General features: G+C 36.4%; 1 protein-coding gene across 1 annotated transcript in view; it reads left to right on the forward strand.

Annotated features, from left to right (window-relative positions):
- The window catches only part of ETFA (electron-transfer-flavoprotein, alpha polypeptide), a 76,025-nt gene extending 56,677 nt beyond the window's left edge, over positions 1–19,348 (forward strand). The window contains exons 10-12 of the mRNA XM_004688007.2: positions 2,469–2,534; positions 5,352–5,432; positions 19,018–19,348. Of these exons, the coding sequence (XP_004688064.1) occupies positions 2,469–2,534; positions 5,352–5,432; positions 19,018–19,056 (186 nt within the window). The 3' untranslated portion in view covers positions 19,057–19,348. The remainder of the gene's footprint in view (positions 1–2,468; positions 2,535–5,351; positions 5,433–19,017) is intronic.

Genomic DNA, 19,348 nt, shown 5'->3' on the forward strand with positions numbered 1-19,348 from the left:
AAATATATTTTGATTAACAACTTAATTAGTGACCTTTTATGAAAGAAATACTAGTCAGAATAAACTGAAATTATGTTAAAATTATAAATTGAGGTAATCTGTAAATCTTAATAGGAAATGAAATAGTATTGTTGTTTCAAAGAGAACTTACCATTCTTGTGAATGTCCAGTCTGAGGCAACCATTAAAGGACAGAGTTTGATTACATTGTCCAATTTTATATGGCCATAACTGATGTATCACTTATGTTCAAGCTAGAATCCTGGTGCATGGAGTTGCCTTTTATTCTCACTCATGTTTTCTTTTCTCCCCACCTTAAGAGAGTTTCTTTAGACCAGGTTGCTCTTACTTCTTTAGGCCTTTGATGATAACTATAAAACAAGTTGAATCAGGCCCACTTACTTATAAATGCTTAATTGAATTTGGAGACTAGATTGTTTTCTTTTTCCAGGGCATTTGGTAGTATTGTCATACCTTGCTGCCCTAGAAACAAATGAACACATTATACCTTTAAAACACAAAGCCCAGGTACTGTTAGAAAAGAGAGGAGGCTATCAGACTGAAGATTTTATTGGAAGTCCCTGAGGTGAGGACTCTACAGGTCAAGAGTTCCGCCCCAAAATGGGCGTGTGGGTCTTCATAGGATTAAGTTACTACTGGAATTTTTGGTTTAGTGAGGAGGTCTGTGTGCCAGAAGGGTCTGCTGGAGTTTACTCCAGGACAAGTCTGCTGAAGTTTATCTCTGATTCAGCTTATCTCAGTTTCCCTGTTCCTTGTTGTACCAGTTTTATGTGGGGCCTGTGTGTGCCCTTCTTACATACTGTCAGTGTGCTTAATAGAGGCTTCAAGCAACACAGGAGCTGAAGAATTATCTCTGTTTTAATGATCCTCAGCTCTGTCCTCTTACCAGGGAATTTTAATGAACTTGTTAAAAATCCCAGCCAGGGCCCTCCCCCGTGTGTCATGGCTATAGATTCATAGCACAGCGCTATGAATCTATCTGTAGCCGTTGCAACACGTTTGATCCCTAGCCAGGGAGAAGACCCACATGGCATGGCAGACTTCTGTTCCAACTGTTGTTTCCCTCAGCAGTGTACTTTGTCAATCTTTCTATTCTGGTCCCCACTCTGTGTCTGATGAATTCTCTCACCAGTGCATTCCCCCCCCCCCCATCCTGTATCTCAGTTCTGTATGCATGCATGCATGCATTAATTAATTAATTAATTGATTGAAAACTTCCATCCAATGCTGGGACTATACTCTGTGTTCATTTGGGGAAACAGAGAAAGGGAAATTGACCTGTATATGGCCATGTATGCCTAGTTATAGTGAAAAGTCATAGTAGTGGGTGGCAGTGACATTATCCCAGACTGACTTAAAATACTTTATTTTTACATGAGCAGTTGTTAAATTAGGTACAGAAAACAAAGTGGGACAGCTACTGTCATTGATTTTAAAATATCTGTCCTCTAGTAAAATTGCGTGTGACCAAGTCATCATTAATATCTTCAATATTTATTATTCATAGGAGAGACATACTGTCAGTTGTGACAGAACCATTGTGTCAATCTGATGACATGGTATGTGACCCCCTACCTAAGCCATCTACCTGCTATTTCAGTTTCCTGTGGGAAATGTTTTTCATTTGATGCTTAAATTATATCTATAGACAGATGGATCAGTTAAACTTCCTTAACTGAGCATTTGTTAAGTCAGTTTTCCATAATGACTTCATTTTCAAACATGGATACTTAAAAAATATTTAGGTAAAGTTACAGAGAATAGCAATCATTCCTTTTGTAATTGTTGGAGGCAGAGGTACAGAAAGAACTATCAAATATGATCAACATCTGGAAATAATAAAAATTCAGTTTGTGCCTTCAGGATCTTGTTAGATATTTAGTTTTGAGGGCAGGGGGAGAGGTTTTTAGACACTTGAGACTGATTTTCACTTTTTGTTTTTGTAAATATGAAGTTTAATAAATATTTCCTCGTTACCATTTTAACAAATATTCTTTTATGAGAAGGCAGACAACTATGTTAAAATGTATTTCAATATCTGCTAGTTTATGAGTTTATATGTGCTTATATTTTTTAATGTACATTGTATACATATTGTGAATGTATATATGGAGTATATGGATTGAAGTGTGTTATCCAAGTGAATGGCATAGACAAAATTGTGACATCAGGTGAAACAGTTGATGTAAAATGCTTAAGCACAGTGTCTGACACATACATGGTTACTGCTAAATGATTCTATTAACATATTTTACTAGCACTATAGGAAATCAGAGGGAAAAGAGAACAATGAGTTAGGGAACTCAGGGAAAGAAGAAAGTATAAAATAAGTAATACATATTGCACCTATTTTTAAAAATATCTCCAGCCTAAAACTTGAATTGCTAGTAGCAAACAGGTTGGAAAGCATTAGATAATATACATTAATGGTATGGTCTCTTGTTTTAGGAACTTTATATTGCTGTGGGAATATCTGGTGCCATCCAACATTTAGCTGGAATGAAGGACAGCAAGGTAAGTATACAACAATAATGAGGCTTAGAGGAAAAGTTCTCATATTTTAAAATATAGGTTTCATTCTGTTTCCATGTAGTTACAATGTATATATTAAACCATTCACATTATGCAGATCTAGGAACTAAAAGAAATAGAAGCTGTTGTCACTGCCTGGTACATCATGAGTGGAAGTGGCAAAGCTATGTTAAGTGAAGAGTCCTGAGCTTGAGCCCCAACTCAACGTACTCTCTGTTACCACAGGACATTAACCTCAATTCTTGGTTCGAGAAATTCTTTCTACTTAGATAATATAAGGGTAGAAAATGTGAGGCAGGTGCAACTTCATGAGGTTCTGATCCTCTAACTGGTTTATGAGGTTCTAATCTCTAGATCTTTGATTGCTTCATTCTCCTTCCGTAATTGTTGTACCCTTAGCAAGACCCCTGTTTTTGGTGTGACTGACATATTTTGGGTATTATAATACCTCAGTAGTTGTCACAGAAGAAACATTTGATTTTAACTTGTTACTTGGACTGCGCCTGAAAGTCCTGGGTAATGACTTTGAACATAAATTTCAGATTATGACACCTTAATTCATGTGTAACTGTACAGTTTGAATTATGGACTTGTCTTTCATAAAGTCAGAGATGCCTTTGACACTCTTGCTTTTATCCTTCCAAATGGAAGTTTGATATAAAAGGTAATAAAACTTTTAACAGGTTTAATTTCTGACTTGGAAAAAATACATATACTAGCTGCTTGTAACCTCTAAATGGGTTGGCTGAAAACCAGTCAGATTTCACAGTTAAATGCAGGTTTCTTTACTGAGCTATGAAGCAGCAGTGCCAGTGGGAAACATGTTACTGCTGCATTAAGGAGGCATCATTCCAACACCAGCAACCTTCAACAACATTTTTAACTGGGCCGGTTCAGACATAGCTAATTTTCAAGACTAAGTCTGCTTTTCTAAAAAGCAAAGATTCTGCCTGCCAAGAAGATCATGGGAAAATTCTTGTTCGATGCCAACAGGACTAGTTTGGGGGACAAATGATATGTTAAAACACAAAAGGAATAGTTGCAGTAAGGAGACATGTTGGAAAGCAATCCATGAGAATAAATTTGAGCCAAGACTTTAGTTTTTCATATAGTCAACAGATACTTATTAAGCATGCACATTAATAATACTTATGCATACAAGAACTGGGGTACAGGCCAGATGTGCCGGGGGTGAGAGGATTCAGCAGAGATTAAGCATGTACATTAATAATACTTATTAAGCTACATTGTGGGGATGCTTAAAAGGCAGCCCCTGCCATCACTCTCTTGTATTAAAGACACAACAATCCTGGATTAAACTCTAAAACAGAATATTGGAATGATTGGTTTAAATTTGATGGTTACATTGAGCAGTTTTAACTGCATTATACTATACTAGAAAGAATTTGAATTTTCTGTTATAGCAAATGAATCCATGTAATGAAAGCACTTTTTGAACTGTGTACATATTAAGTTATTGAACTGTTCTTTAAAAGTTCTGTAAGGTAGAAGAGGATAAAATTTGTTATATATAAAAAAAAAAGAGTGATAAGTGGTAAGAAAACTAACCTGTTATTACCAGTTTGAAATGAATTGAAAGTGAGCACCTTGCTTTTATTCTGTATCCAGAGTTCCCTCTGAATATTTCTAAATAAAATTTTGGAAACAAAAAAATTTGTAAGACCATATGAAGAGAGCTTTAGGATGCAAGCATCATTTTACCATAGTTATTTCCAGCTGATACTTCAGGAATATTCTTTCAGTAATTTGGAAATTGGTAACCAGCCCAAATCTTTTTTTCTTAAATGCTTTAGTGGTTTCTTGTCCAGTTATTTGGTTATTGCTTTTACTTTAAGATTAAGTTGCATGGGGCCCTTCCTGGTGGCCCAACGAATTAAAGAGCAGCACTGTAAAGCAATCTGCTGCCACTGTAGCACGAGTTCAATCCCCAGCCAGGGAGGTGACCCATGTGGTGTGGCAGACCTCTCCTGACCTCTGCTGCTCCCCTCAACAGTGTATTGATCTGTCTGTTCTGCTCCCTACTTTGTCTCTGTTGAATCCTCTCACCCCCCGCACATCTGGCCTGTACCCCAGTTCTTATATGCATAAATTAAAAAAAAATACGTTGTATGTAATGGGCTAGAAAAGCTTTCAGGTGATTAAACTGTCAGATGTTTGACCAGGAAAATCCTTAATGTCATTAATTAAATCCTTGCTAAGTAGCAGTGATTCCAGACTACCTAGTCCCAGAAGAGAAACACTATGGTACATATCAGTGCCTATAATTCAAAATGTTTGTCCTTGTGACTTTGGAGTTGGTGCTCAGATTGGAACCATTGCTTATTGTCTCTGACCATACATCCTAATATAGATAACATGTTTTTCTGGATTGGTATTTATATGGACTACATTCTGTGCTAAAATCTTAAATATTCTAGAATAGTCTGCCCTTCTCTTTGAGGGTGTCTTTGTGGCTTCTCTAACTGGAATTATACATATGTGGGGATTTGAACTCATGCGGAAGTGGCTTTAGCTTCTCAGTGCTGTGCTTTAACCCGCTGCGCCACCAGGGAGGGCCTGAAATCTTTTTTTAATACTGCAGTAGACTGGTGATAGGAGTGGGAGATAATTTTTGTTCTAAACCAGGAATTTCTAAAAAGTTATATCGATAAATTTAAATACAGTTAATCTTATTTGGTAGACATTTTTAAAAATACAAATTCATAGTTAAGGAAGCTTAAAAACACCAATCTATGTGATAGTTTTCTTAATGACAGTCTAATTCTTTTTATTTTACAGACAATTGTGGCCATTAACAAAGACCCTGAAGCACCAATTTTTCAAGTGGCAGATTATGGAATAGTTGCAGATTTGTTTAAGGTAAGCTGCCATGAGAGTGATGGCTGTTACCTAGAATGTCATCTAAGAACCTCATAATTGGACAGAGAAGAAGCCTTTATAGGACACATTGTGTGTTTTGTATCTATCCATGTGAGTATGTTGATATATGTTTGTATATATTAATATATGTATACAATTTTGAACTACTTGCAGTGAATTTTTCCTAATAAATACATAATACTTATATAGAGCATTGTAACTTCACTCTTAAGGAGTCCATGTTTTTTTTGTTTTTTTTTGTTTGTTTGTTTTAAGATTTATTTATTCGTACAGAACTGGGGTACAGGTCAGAGATGCGGAGGGTGAGAGGATTCACCAGAGACAGGGTGGGGTACAGAGCAGGCAGATCGAAGTACACTGCTGAGGGGAGCAGCGGGTGGGTCAGGAGAGGTCTGCCGCGCCATGTGGTCACCTCGGGGCAGGTGGGAATCGAACTCATGCAGAAGTGGTTTAATCTTCTTTGTGCTGTGCTTTAACCCACTGCGCCACCAGGGAGGGCCGAGTCCATGTTGTTTTTAAAATAGCCATATGGCTCTTAATATCTCATGTGCTGAGTTCATACCCAACATGAAGTGACTCAAGTAATTATAACCTAGAACCATATTTAGTATATACTAAATATCAGGTATAACCTGAAAGAAGTTTCTTTAAATCCCTTATTCAGACATTTGCCAAGCTATAGTTTTCCAGAGGAAAGGCAGGCACATAAGTTCTACTTAACCTGACTCAGCAGATGTGGTCTGCTTGATGTGTTTGACAGTTAAAGCCCTTCTTAATCTGACAAGTGTAGAGAATATAGCTTTCCATTTGTCTTGCACTTTACTTTTATCAGTGTTCTTTCTACCCTATCAGACCTTTGTATGACTCACCCCTTGAGAGAAATTACTTTAATGATTTACTGATAAATATCCAATATTTCCTTGCGCCTGTTGTTTCCAGGACCTGTCTATAAACATCTAGGTTATCTTGTACAATAGTCATTTAGGAATTGATGCTTTGAAATGGCATCCAACCCTGGGATGGCGTGGATTCTCTGGCATAGGAAATCTACCCCATAGAACCCAACGAGCAACTGTGCACCTTGATGGAGAGATTGTTGTCCGAGACAGAATCCAACCCTGGGATGGCGTGGGTTCTCTGGCCTAGGAAATCTACCCCATAGAACCCAACAAGCAACTGTGCACCTTGATGGAGAGACTGATGTCTGAGAACAGAATTAGGGATGATCACCCATAAATAGATGGCCCATTACTATGGCTTTACCTACATTATATAAGATCCAGATAAAATAATGATAGCACTTTGAGAACGCATCACTCTATTCTTTTAAGTGTATGTTCAAGACCCTTTCAAAGAGCCAGGCTGCATACCAAAACTTGAGTGGGGCTACTATACCCTGGGTCAGCAAAGAGTGTGTTCCTTTCCCTGCCTCCCACCTTCCATATGTTGCCTTGAAAGCATACTGCCTTTCTTTAATGATATTGAGGTCTTATATAGGAACTTTAGGGGTCAGATACGTTAGCTGTTCCTGTTACCTGGCCCAGCTATGAAAGAACAAACAGTAATGGCAGTCATTTGACCACTAACACATAGAGTCATAGGGAAAAGTTAGATTGCGAGAAGGGAATTTTTTTTCTTTGTATAAGGAAGAAAGAGCAAGCAAGGTGTTAGAGCCAATGAGACTTGGACAGAAGGTATTAATTTAAAAATTAAATTGAGTACTTTCTGAACCTTAACCATGTACTGTATTGACATTGCCTGCAAACAGGCATCCACTGTAGTTGAGTTTTATTTTTCCTTGAGACTATTTAATATGTTTGTTGTAATTTTATTTTTTTAAAGATTTCTTGATTTATGCATACAGACCTGGGGTACAGGCCAGAGGTGCAGGGACGGTGAGAGGATTCACCAGAGACAGAGTGGGGAGCAGAACAGCAGATTGACGAAGTAAACTGCTGAGGGGAGCAGTGGGTGGGTCAGGAGAGGTCTGCCCCGTCATGTGGTTACCTCCAGGTCAGAGATCGAACTCATGCTGAAGTGGCTTTAGCTTCATAGTGCTGTGTTTTAACCCACTGCGCCACCCGGGAGGGCCCGTAATTTTATTTTAAGGTGTGATTTTTTTTGGGGGGGGTTGCTTTTGTGTTACCCTCCCATGAAGGATTTACTTGATTAAAGGATGAAATTATAAATAAATGAAAATTTTTGATGTTCACACCATATTCTGGCTTTTGTGAATAGTGCTGTAATCATAGGGGTGCCTATATCTTTTTGAATTAATGTTTTCATAGTCTTTGAGTAAATACCTGGAAGTAAGATTCCTGAATGATATGGTACTTCTGTTTTCAGTTTTTTGAGGAATCTATTCTGTTTTTCATAGTGGCTGTACCAGTGTATTGTCCCACCAATAGTTCACAAGAGTTCACTTTTCTCAGTGTCCTCACCAACACTTAACTATTTCTTGATTTTTTTTTTCTTTTTTGGATAGTAACCATTCCAACTGGTGTGAGCTTAAATCTCATGGCTTTGATTTTCCCTAATGGAAGGCTGAATTTTTTTTTTTTTTAATATGTCTGTGAGCATCTGTATGACTTCTTTCTTGAAATGCCCATTTGGATCATTTTCCCATTCTTTAATTGAGTTGTATGATTTATTGTTTTTTTTTTTTTTTTTGCTGTTGAGTTGTATGAGTTGTTTATGTATCATGGTTTGCAAATATATTCTCCAATTCAGTAAGTACGTTTTTTTAAAAAAATATTTCTTTATGCATACAGAATTTGGGTACAGGCCAGAGGTGCAGGGACAGTGAGAGCATTCACCAGAGACAGAGTGAGGAGCAGAATAGATGGATTGAATGAAACTTACTGCTGAGGGAAGCAGTGGGAGAGACAGGAGAGGTCTAGTGTGCCATGTGGGTCACCTCCCCAGCTGGGGATGAAACTCATGCTGCAGTGGCTGCGGAGAGCTTCATAGTTTTAACTGCACTTTAACTACGAGGGAGGGCCTAGTTACCTTTTTATTTTGATGATGGTTTCTTTAGCTGCTCAGGAACTTTTTAAATTTATTGTAGTTCCATTTGTTTTTATTACTCTGTTTTACTTGCTGTTGGAGATGAATCCATTTAAGACATCACTAAGACTTAAGTCAAAGAGCTTATCTATGCTTTCTTCTGCTATGGTTTCAGATCCTATATTTAATCTTTGGTTCATTTTGAATAATTTTAGTATATAAGGCTCCTCAGTAATCCCAGCATTATTTACTACTCCATTGTACATTCTTGGCTTCTTGTCATATACTAGCTTCTGATTTATGTGTGGGTTTTTTTTTAATCCTTCATTTTCTCAATATAGTGTATCACATTGATTAATTTATAGATTTTGCACCATCTTTGCATACCTGGAATAACAAATTCCACCTCTAGTGGTACATGATACTTAAATTTTATTTCCTAGTATAATTGTTAACAATTTTTGTATTTATATTCATCAGGGCTATTGATCTGTAATTTTTTTTTTCTTGTGGCATCTTTGTCTGGTTTTGGTATCAGGATAATGCTGCTTCATAAGATGTTTAGAATTGTTCCCTGTTTTTTTGTTTCATTTTTGCGGGGGAAAGGTTTGAGAAAGATTAAGTTTTTAAATGTTTGGTAGAATTCACCAGTGCAGCCATCTGAGCCTGGACTTTATTTAGTTCATTAGAGATTTCTGATTATTGATTCTGTCTCCTTATCAGTAATCAGTCTGTTCAGATTTTCCATTTCTTCTTTTTTTTTAAACTTACTTGTTTTGTTTGTTTTTCCTTGACTCAAGTCTTGCTAAGTTGTTTGTTTCTATGTTAATAGGTTGTCCATTTTGTTGACATATAATTATTCATATTTCTTTTGTGTCAGTTGTTATCTTTCATTTCTTTGAATCCTCTTTTTAACTTGGTGAGTTTAGCAAACAGTTTATCAACTTTATTTTTTCAAATAATTGGCTTTTAGTCTTATTGATTATTTTTTCTTTTAATCTCTAGTTCACCTGTTTCCCATCTGATCTTTAGTTCATTAAAGTATGACATTAGATTGTTTGAGATCTTTCTTGTTTCTTAAGGATAGGTGTTTAATTTTTGAACTTTCCACTTGAAACTGCTTTTGGTATTTCCTTTATGTTTTGTTATGTGTGTTTCTATTTTCATTTATCTCAAAGATTTATCTTTTACGTTCTTCTTTGACTCATTGGTTGTTTGCTCAGATATTGTTTGATCTTTAGTTATTGTTTATTTTCAGTTTTCTTCTTGTTATTGATTTTATATCATGTTTTATTAATTTTGATAAATGATGATTTAGTGAATGTGTTAGGCATAGCAACATTTAAAAATGTAATCATGCAAGTATGAATGAGAACTGATCAGCATTATTCATTCAGGACTAATATCTTAAAGAGAATATTATGTCAATAAGTAACTTGCAAAACAACTTCTTAGGCCACATTTTTATGTAAAAACTTTAAATTTCAACTGTGTTGCACGTAGCAAATAAATGTAGCTATTAGACTAATAACTCTCTAAGGAATATTGTGCCCATTATGCATTTGGAGTATAAAAGTTACAGGAATAACATTTTATTATAATTTATTGTTTTCACTTGACCTTTCACAGTCATATGAGTTAGGACAAGTTTTTTTGTTTGTTTTTCTCTTAGTTTAATGGTATGGTTCAGTGAGCTCTAATTAAAATTTTGTCTTGACTACATACTAGTAAAATTACATTTGTCAGGTTATTCAATCTCTGAATGTCACCTTCCTTCTAAGTATTAAAGACATTATCCTACCCTATACCTACCCTAAAGATTGTAAGGAAAATTAAATGAATTTATACTACACCTAGTATTAGCCTACCTATTTGTATTTCCTTCCTCCCATGTATGTAGTAAAGTGTTCAGGAATGCTTTGCATTTCCCTAATAACTAATGATTGACCATTTATATATCTTTGGAGAAAAGTTTGTCCAAGTTCTTTACCCATTTATGTAATTGTATGCTTTTTTTGATTTCCAGATATCCACCGCCCTACCCTACCCCCACCCCAGTTTTGTAGGTTATCATTTTGTTTTCTCAATACTTTGTTGAATGAATTTTTTCCGTTTGATGATGTCTTCAACATCTATTTCTTCTTTTGTTGTAGGTGCCCTAGTTTTTGGTGTCATATCTAATTAAGAACCCATTATGAAACCCTGAGTCAATGGAAATTTGTCTCTATGTTGTGAAAGTTTTATGGATATAGGTCATTGATTAATTTTGAATTGGTTTTTGTATATGGTGTGAGGTGAGGGTCCAACTTCATTCTTTTGTATATGATTATACAGTTCCCTTCTTTAGTGAAAAATCTGTTCCTGTCTCAGGTTTGATAATATCTTTATTTTAAAATCTTTTTCACTTTTCTCTAGGACAAAATTCACTAGCCTGTCCAATCCTCTGGACTAGGTTACTCTGGAACTTGTAGTGTTTACCTCTGGATGCCACATCAGTTTTTTGGTCCAGAATCTTTTTTTCCTAGTCCACACTAATTTCTCCTTCTTCAGGACTACTGAATTCAGAGCATTTAATGCCCAATTCTCTTCATTCTCTTACATGATAGTCTCAGATGAGCATGTTTCTGGTTGAGTGGCTCATAGACCTCTATCTGTTCCCCTAACCAGAGGCAGGACTCCCAATAAGCAGAGATCAGTCCTGAACATCCCTGGCTCCCATTGTGTATACCTTGAGAAAATACTAAATACATATAGAGAAATAGATAGTCTGCAATTTATGTCAATAAATTTTTAAAACTAAGTTCACTTTTAGTGTTAAGTTCTTAGTGTTTAGGGTGCTGCCGCTACATATTTAAAATAGAATAGAAATGAGTCTAAATCTTTTAGATTGCCCAGATCATCAGACATCCAACAGACCCACATTGGCGGCATCTTTAAGGCATGTACTGGAATACATGAGGAAGTTTTAGATTGATCTAATAAAAACAGCATGGATGATGTCCCCAGTGGAGCATGGCGGAGGGATATTTTGTAACTTTTTTTAACTGTGTTTTAAACCAAATTGATGTTTTACATAAAAGAAGTTGACTTCTTCAACAAAAATAAACAAAAATGTCCATCAAAAAATGGGCAGAAGAGCTAAAAAGACACTTCTCCAAAGAGGAAATGCAGATGGCCAACAACCTATGAAAAAAAGTTCAACATCACTTGTAATAAGGGAGATCAAATTAAAACCACAGTGAGATACCACCTCCCCCCAGTGAGAATGGCACATCTTCAAACAACTAGCAACAACAAATTTGGCTAAGGATATGGAGAAAAAGGAACTATCCTGCACTGCTGGTGGGAATGCAAACTAGTACAACCACCATGGAAAATTGTTTGGAGGTTCCTCAAACTGCTAAAAATGGAGCTTCCATATGACCCAGCAATCCCACTCTACCCAAAAGACACAAAAACACTGATTCAAAAGATACCTGCATCCCCATGTTTATTGCTGCTTTATTTACAATTGGAAAGACATGGAAACAACCCAAATGCCCAAAAGTGGATGACTGGATTAAAAAGATGTGGTACATAGGTACATATACACAATGGAATATTAACTCAGCAACCAAAAAAAACCCATATGCCTTTTGCAACAACATGGATGGAGCTGGAAAAGATCATGCTTAGTGAAATAAGCCAGAAAGAAAAGGAAAAATACTGGATGGTTTCAGTCATAGCAGGAATATAACGGAACAGCTATATATATACTAGAGGTATTTTTTAGGGTGGAGTGGGGAATGAGATCAAAAAACAGTAGGGGGAGAGGAATGCACTGGACTATGGTGATGGCACATGGATGATTTGGTGATGGGAAGCTCAACGGGGATTACAACTGAGATGGAAAAATGAACAAAATGATGTAAAAATAAACTATTATATTATTTTTTTTAAAAAGTTGAGTTTCAGGCTATTTTTCATGAAACACGTAAGTCCCACTTGAGGCTCATTTAACATGTCTTCCCCTTGACTGGCATAAGCTCATAGTCTCTCCACTCAGAGACGCTGGGAGAAGTGGTGTTAGCACTTATGCTGCCTGGAGCTCATGCCGCTGGGCTCCATGGTAAACATGCGCTTTTTAATAGGCTAGAGACAGAGTGACATTCGGAAGAAACAACATGTCGACAATTTCCTTAATAAATTTTGTACGAACACATTATTTCCACCTAATGGAAATGTAGCTCTCTTAAATAATTGAGAGGCTCTATTCATCAGTGGTGAGTTCAGCTGGGATCTTTGTGAGGCAGGGCAGTTGGCAACCCTTTGGAAGACTGAGTAACTGATAGTTTATACAAGGGACTAGCTTTTTGGGTGAATTTTGTGTGACATTCCCCTGTAGTTCCTGTGCTCAGCTCTTTGCTTTTGTCCAGGCTGTTGCAAAACTGCCCCACCAAACTGCCAAGACTAAGTAATTGAATCCTTTTAAAAATGAGAGCCAACTCAGTCAGTTTCCCCATTCCATAGTTTCTTTCTCTCTGCTGACTAGCCTCTGCATTAGCATACAACCTTGATTTTAATAGAAATTTATGATGCAGGCCTTCCTGGTGGCTTAGGGGTTAAGTCACTGCACTACCAAGCTATTGCACTTCTGGCCTATACCGCAGTTCTGTATGCACAAATAAATAAATCCTAAAATTAAAAAAATAAAGTGATTTTTCCCCTTTTATTAATTAAAAAAAATTTTTTTTAACATTGCTGTTCATTTTTGTACACTATTTAATTTCTCCCCTCAGGTGTAGTCTGCATGAATATTCCACCACCTTGTACTCTTCTCCTCCTTGTTCTGATTCCTTGTCTTCTCCCCTGTTGCTGTAAGCCTCAGATCTATAGTTGCCTATATCGAGTTTTTTTTTTAAAACCTTTTATATAGTTTCCCCTATATTTCTCCTATAAGTGATATTATCTGAAGTTTTTCTTTTTCCTTTTGGCCTGTTTCACTGAGCATAATCCCTTCTGGCTCCTTCCATGTTTCTGCAAATGGAATGAGTTTATCTCTCTTGATTACTGAGCAGTATTCCATTGTATGTATATATATACCACATCTTCTTGATCTAGTCATCTGTTTTGGGGCATTTGGATTGTTTCCATATCCTAGCTATTGTAAATCGTGCTATAGTGAGCATGGGAATGCAAGTTCCCTTTTGAATTAATGTTTTGTCCTTTGGGTAGATTCCTAGAAGTGGAATTGCTGGGGTCTGTGATAGATCCATTCTTTTTTTTTTTTTTTTTTTTAATATTTATTCATACAGAACTGGGGTACAGGCCAGAGATGCGGAGGGTGAGAGGCTTCACCAGGGACAGAGTGGGGAGCAGAACAGGCAGATCAACCAAGTACACTGCTGAGGGGAGCAGCTGGCGGGTCAGGAGAGGTCTGCCACGCCATGTGGTCACCTCCGGGGCAGGCGGGGATCGAACTCATGTGGAATTGGCTCAAGCCTCTTAGTGCAGTGCTTTAACCCACTGTGCCACCAGGGAGGGCCCGATAGATCCATTCTTAACACGTGAATATTCTCTACACAGCTTTCATACTGGTCAGACTAGTTTGCATTGGACCAGCAACCTCAGCGGTTCCTTTTTCTCCATACCTGGCCAGCATTTGTTGTCAATTTTTTTAATGTGGGCCTTTCTTGCTGATGAGCTGATATCTCATATGGTTTTGATTTTCATTTCCCTGATAAGTGAAATTGGGCATTTCCCCCCCCCCCCATATTCCTATTGACAATCTGCATTTCCTCTTTGGAGAAGTGTCTTTTCAGCTCCTCTCTCCATTTTTTGACTGGGTTGTAATTCAGGACATCAACAAATGTTTGTTGAGCGTATTTTGTTGCAATCTGTAGAGTATCCCTTGGTTTTGGTTATTGTTTCTTTTGTTTTGCGATAGTCCTAGCTGTTTATCTTTACCTTAAGGTTTTTTTTTTTTTGCTTCAGGAGCTGCATGTTTAAATATGTTTCTGAGATGTATGTTATGGGCTATTTTGCCTGTTTTCTCCTATACATACTGTATGATTTCAGGTCTTACATTCAGGTCTTTTTACATTTTGAGTTGGGTTTTGTGTATGGTGTCATTCTTCTGCATGCACTGGTCCCATTTTCTCAGCACCACTTACTGAAAAGACTTTTCTTGTCCCCGTGTATGCTCTTGCTCCTTTGTCATCAGTTAGATGACCATATATGTGTGGTTTTCTTTTTGTAATTTCAGTTTGGTTCCATTGGTTTATGTGTCTGTTTCTGTTCCAGTACTATGCTGCTTTAATTACTGTCACTTTAGTATGGTTTGAAATCTGGGAGTGTAATGCCTCAATTCTTCCTTTTTTAGTCAGGAGAGCATTGGCTATTCTATTTGAGTTGTTTGTAATTCCGTATTAACTTCATCAATATTTGCTCTATTTCTTTATAGGTGACATTGAAATTTTTATTGGAATTGCATTGAATCTGTAATTTACTTTTGGTAGGATGGCCATTTTGATGTTAACTTCTGATCCATGAGCAGGGAATGTCTTCATTTCTTTGTGCCTTCTTCTATTCTTTTTATCAATGTTTTGTCTTTTTTTTTTTTAAGTCTTTCACCTCCCTTAAAAAATTTATTCCCAGGTATTTAATTTTTTGGGTACAATTGTGAATGGGATGGTTTTCTTGATTTCTCCTTCATATAGATTGTTTGCATATAAAAGGGCTGTTGATTTTTGTGTTGGTTTTGTATCCTGCTACTTTACTAAACTGGTTTATAAACAGTAAGCTGATAAATATTTTTATAAGTATATTGTTTGTGTTTTTCCTCTGGAGTTTTTAGGGTTCTCTCTATATATTACCATATTATCTGCAAATAATGATAGTTTTACTTTTTTCCCTATTTGGATTCCTTTCTCTTATCTAATTGCTCTAGCTAGGCCTTTGAATATTATATTGAAAAGCAGTGATGAGAGTGCTTGTATTGTTCCAGATATTCAAGGAAAGACTTAGTTTCTCACCATTTAGAATGAAATTGGCTATAGGTTTTTCATATATGGCTTTTATTGAGTTGTGTTCCTTCTAATCCAAGAATTTCAAGGACCTTCATCATGAATCAGTGTTGTACTTCATTGAATGCTTTTTCAGAATCTATTGATATGATCAAATGGTTTTTATTTTTCTTTTTGTTGATGTTGTGAATTACATTAATCGATTTTTGGGTGTTGACCCATCCTGTATCCTTATATAAATCCCACTTGATCATGATGTATTATTATTACCCTTTTGATGCATTGTCAATTAGGTTTGTTAGAATTTGTTGAAGATTATTGCCTCTGTGTTTATTAGGGGAATTGGTCTATATTTTTCTGTTGTCTTTGCTTGGTTTTGGTATTAGTGTGATATTGGCTTTCTAAAATGTGATTGGTAGTATTTCTTCTTTTTCAGTTTTTTGAAAGTTTTTGAGGATAAGCACCAGCTTTGAAAGCTTTGTAGATTTCACTTGTTTGTGAAATCATCTGAACCTGGCTTTTTTTTTTTTTTTTTAAGGAGGATTTTGATTACTGTTTTGATATTGCTACTTGTAATTGGTTTGTTCAGGTTTTTTAATCTCTTTGCTCAACTTTAGATGATTATATATTTCTAAGAATTTCATCTAAATTGTTAAACTTGTTTGCATATAAATTTTTGTAATAATCTCTGATTATTCTTTAGATTTCTGCAGAGTCTGTTGCAATTTCTTTTATTTAACATCTTTTCTGAGTTTTTTCCTTTTTTTTTTTTTTCTTTATAAGCCTGGCTAGAGGTTTGTCTATTTTGTTTATTTTTCCAAAGAACCAACTTTTGGTTTCATTGATCCTTTGGATTGTCTTTATTTCTATTACATTTATATCTCCTTCAGTTTTTATTATTTCCTTTCTTCTATTGGTTTTGGGTCTTTTTGTTCTTTTTCTAGTTCTTTAAGATGGGAGATTAGGTTGCTGTTTTTGGAGTCTATCTTATTTCTTGATGTAGGACCTGTATTGCTGTATATTGTCTTCTTATCAATAACTGTTTTTGCTGTGTCCTGTGTATTCTGGAAAGTTCTGTCTTTGTCATTTGTCTCTATCCATTTCTTAATTTCTTTGATTTCCTTATTGATCCATTGGTCTTTCATCTTCTTCAGCTTCCATATAATGGGGGATGAAGAATGGACAGAGAAGTTTCCTTTTCATGGTTTATTTTGAGTTTCATGCCTTTATGTTTGTAGAATATAGTTGAGGTATCTGCTGAGGTTTGTCTTGTGATCCAATATGTGATCAGTCTTGGAGAATGACCCATATGCACTTGAAAAGAATGTCTATACATCATGTTTTGGGTCCTTGTTTGTTTTTTGTCTCATTCATTGATCTGTCCATTAGTAAAAGTGGGATGTTGAAGGCTCCTATCATATGTGTATCTTCCTCATGTGTCTGTTTTGGGCTCAAAAGTAATGCCTAAAATATTTTGGTGCTCCTTCATTGGGTACATATTGTTTAGTGCTATAACTTACTGGTATACTGTCCTCTTAGCATTATGTAGTGTCCATAAGTGTCTCCTGTCACTTTTTTTATTTTGAAGTCTGTTTTGTCAGATGTATGTATAGCTGCCTCTGCCGTCTTTTGAGGTCATTTGCTTGTAAAATTGTTTTCCAGTCCAATCTGTGTTTATCTTTGGTTCTTAAGTATGTTTATTGGAGACAGCAGAGGTTGCGTTCTGTTTTCTAATACAGACTGTGTCTTTTTATTGGTGAATTAGTCCATTTACATTTAGGGTGAGTATTAATACATAGGCATCTGTAATTGCCATTTTGTTTATCATTGTGTGTTTCTATTTATTACTGTATTCAGTTCTTCCAGTTCATTGTTCTGTTAGTTTAGATTTTAAGGCTCCTAGTATTTCTTGGAGTAGAGTTTTGGTACTAGTGAATTTCCAAAGGCTTTGTTTGTCTGAGAAGATTTTTATTTTAATCCTCAGATATGAAGGAGAATTTTAGTATTGCTGGCTGGTGTTTTGTTGTGATTGTTGTTTATATCAGAGTTTTTTGAGTATGTTGCTCCATTCTCTTGTTCATGGTATTTCTTTTTCTTCTTCAGAAGTCTGATGTCATCCTAATTGGTTGTCCTTTATAAGTTATCTATTTCTTCCCCTGGTCAACTTCATTATCTTTGCTTTGGACTTTTGGAAGCCTCACTATTATGTATTTTGCCGTAGTTCTAGTTTTATTATAGTAATTTGGTATTCCTCTAGCTTCCTGTATGTCTATTTTCATTTCCTTCTTCATGTTAAAGTGTTTATTCATTCTTTTTCCTTTGTCCCTCGCTTTCCTTTTTTTGGCTCTTTTTATAACGGCATCCTTGAGAGTACTTCATCAATTCTGTTTTCATTGCTTTTCACAAAATATTCTTCTGTTAATCTTTTAGGATCCTCTATTTCCTTTATTTTCTTATTCAGAGACTCAGTTTCATTCTTCACCTTGTTGATTGTATTTCTCATATCATTTTCCCCTTTTTTAATCACAGTAATTCTGAATTCCCTTTTTGTCAGGCAGAGAGATTCTTCCATGTCAGTGTTGTTGAGTTTTGGGGGGCTGATTTTCTTTCTGTTGTGAGTTATTCCCCAGATGGCTCACTTGGCTGTTTGCATTTTTCTTTCTCCCTGTTGTTTGCTTTCAGATTTGTTATACACACAGGGCCACTGCTCTACTGGTGCCAGCAGGCATGACTTTGGAGTGCTCCTATTGGGATGTTAGGGTCTGGTGGCCAGACTGGTCCATTGTAGTCACACCCTGGCTTACAAGGACTGGGATGATGGGTGCTAGCCCTGAAGGTCACCAAGTCTCTGTATGCTGCTGGTCTCTCTCCCCCATGTATGTGTCTTCATATGCAGGGCTAGATGGACTCAGTACAGGGATACACAGCCTCAGTTGCTGTATATGGGCTGAAGGACATGCTCTCAAATGGTCACTGCTCACCTTTGGCTGCTAGGCTCTCCCCAAGAGTGATGATATTGAATGTAGAGCATATAGCTCAGTTTTAAAAGCCCAAATATAGGGACTTTTGCTGAGGAAGCAATTACAGTGGTTACGCAATGAATGAGTGATGAATGAATGAAAATGGGAAAATGAGGATGTTGACAGGAGTCATGGTGAGTAAGAACCTTTGGTGTAGATATTGAAGGAAAGGCAGGAGTACAATAAAAGAAGGAAGCATGCTGGAAACACGAAGGTAGAAAGTACATATTCTCAGTCCAGACAAGAAAAATTGGGTTTCCTATTTCTGTGTTTTGTGGTAAGGTCAGATGGCTCCTAGACAGTGAGTGGGCTCTTTGCTCTGCTAGCCATGTGTCCAGGGTGGGCTTCCCCTGACAAGGTGCTGTGGTCTCCCCATGGGCAGAGGAAAGGACCACAGGAAGACAGGGTATTCCTGGTGGGGAGAGGGCACTGTGTGTCCTAGCATGACTGCCATATGTTTCTTTTGGCCTCTGGGTGACCTTATTACAGTGAAGGCTCAAGCTGTTTAATTACCTTTCTTCCTTTTATTTGCAGGTAGTTCCTGAGATGACTGAGCTATTGAAGAAAAAATGAATCAGAAATGTCTTAAAAAGGAAAATTATGTCAAGTATTCAGCAGAAATCATAGACATTTGCGGATGTTATAATCATAGAGAGTTACATTACAATCTGAGAAAAAATTCTGACATGACAGAATGCTTTTTTATGGGGCTATTGTTATGTTTCCTTTTTGATTTGTTTCCAAACAATTATTTTTTGAAAATTGTTAACTCTTTAATAAAACATATAAAGCCTTTCCACAGCTTTAAAACTGCCACTAAAAATAACTTTGGAAGGGAATAAAAATCTATTTCTTTTCTGTTGTC

This window comes from Condylura cristata, unplaced genomic scaffold (genome assembly GCF_000260355.1).
Source record: "Condylura cristata isolate star-nosed mole 26May11 unplaced genomic scaffold, ConCri1.0 scaffold00023, whole genome shotgun sequence".
Classification (NCBI taxonomy): Eukaryota; Metazoa; Chordata; class Mammalia; order Eulipotyphla; family Talpidae; genus Condylura; species Condylura cristata.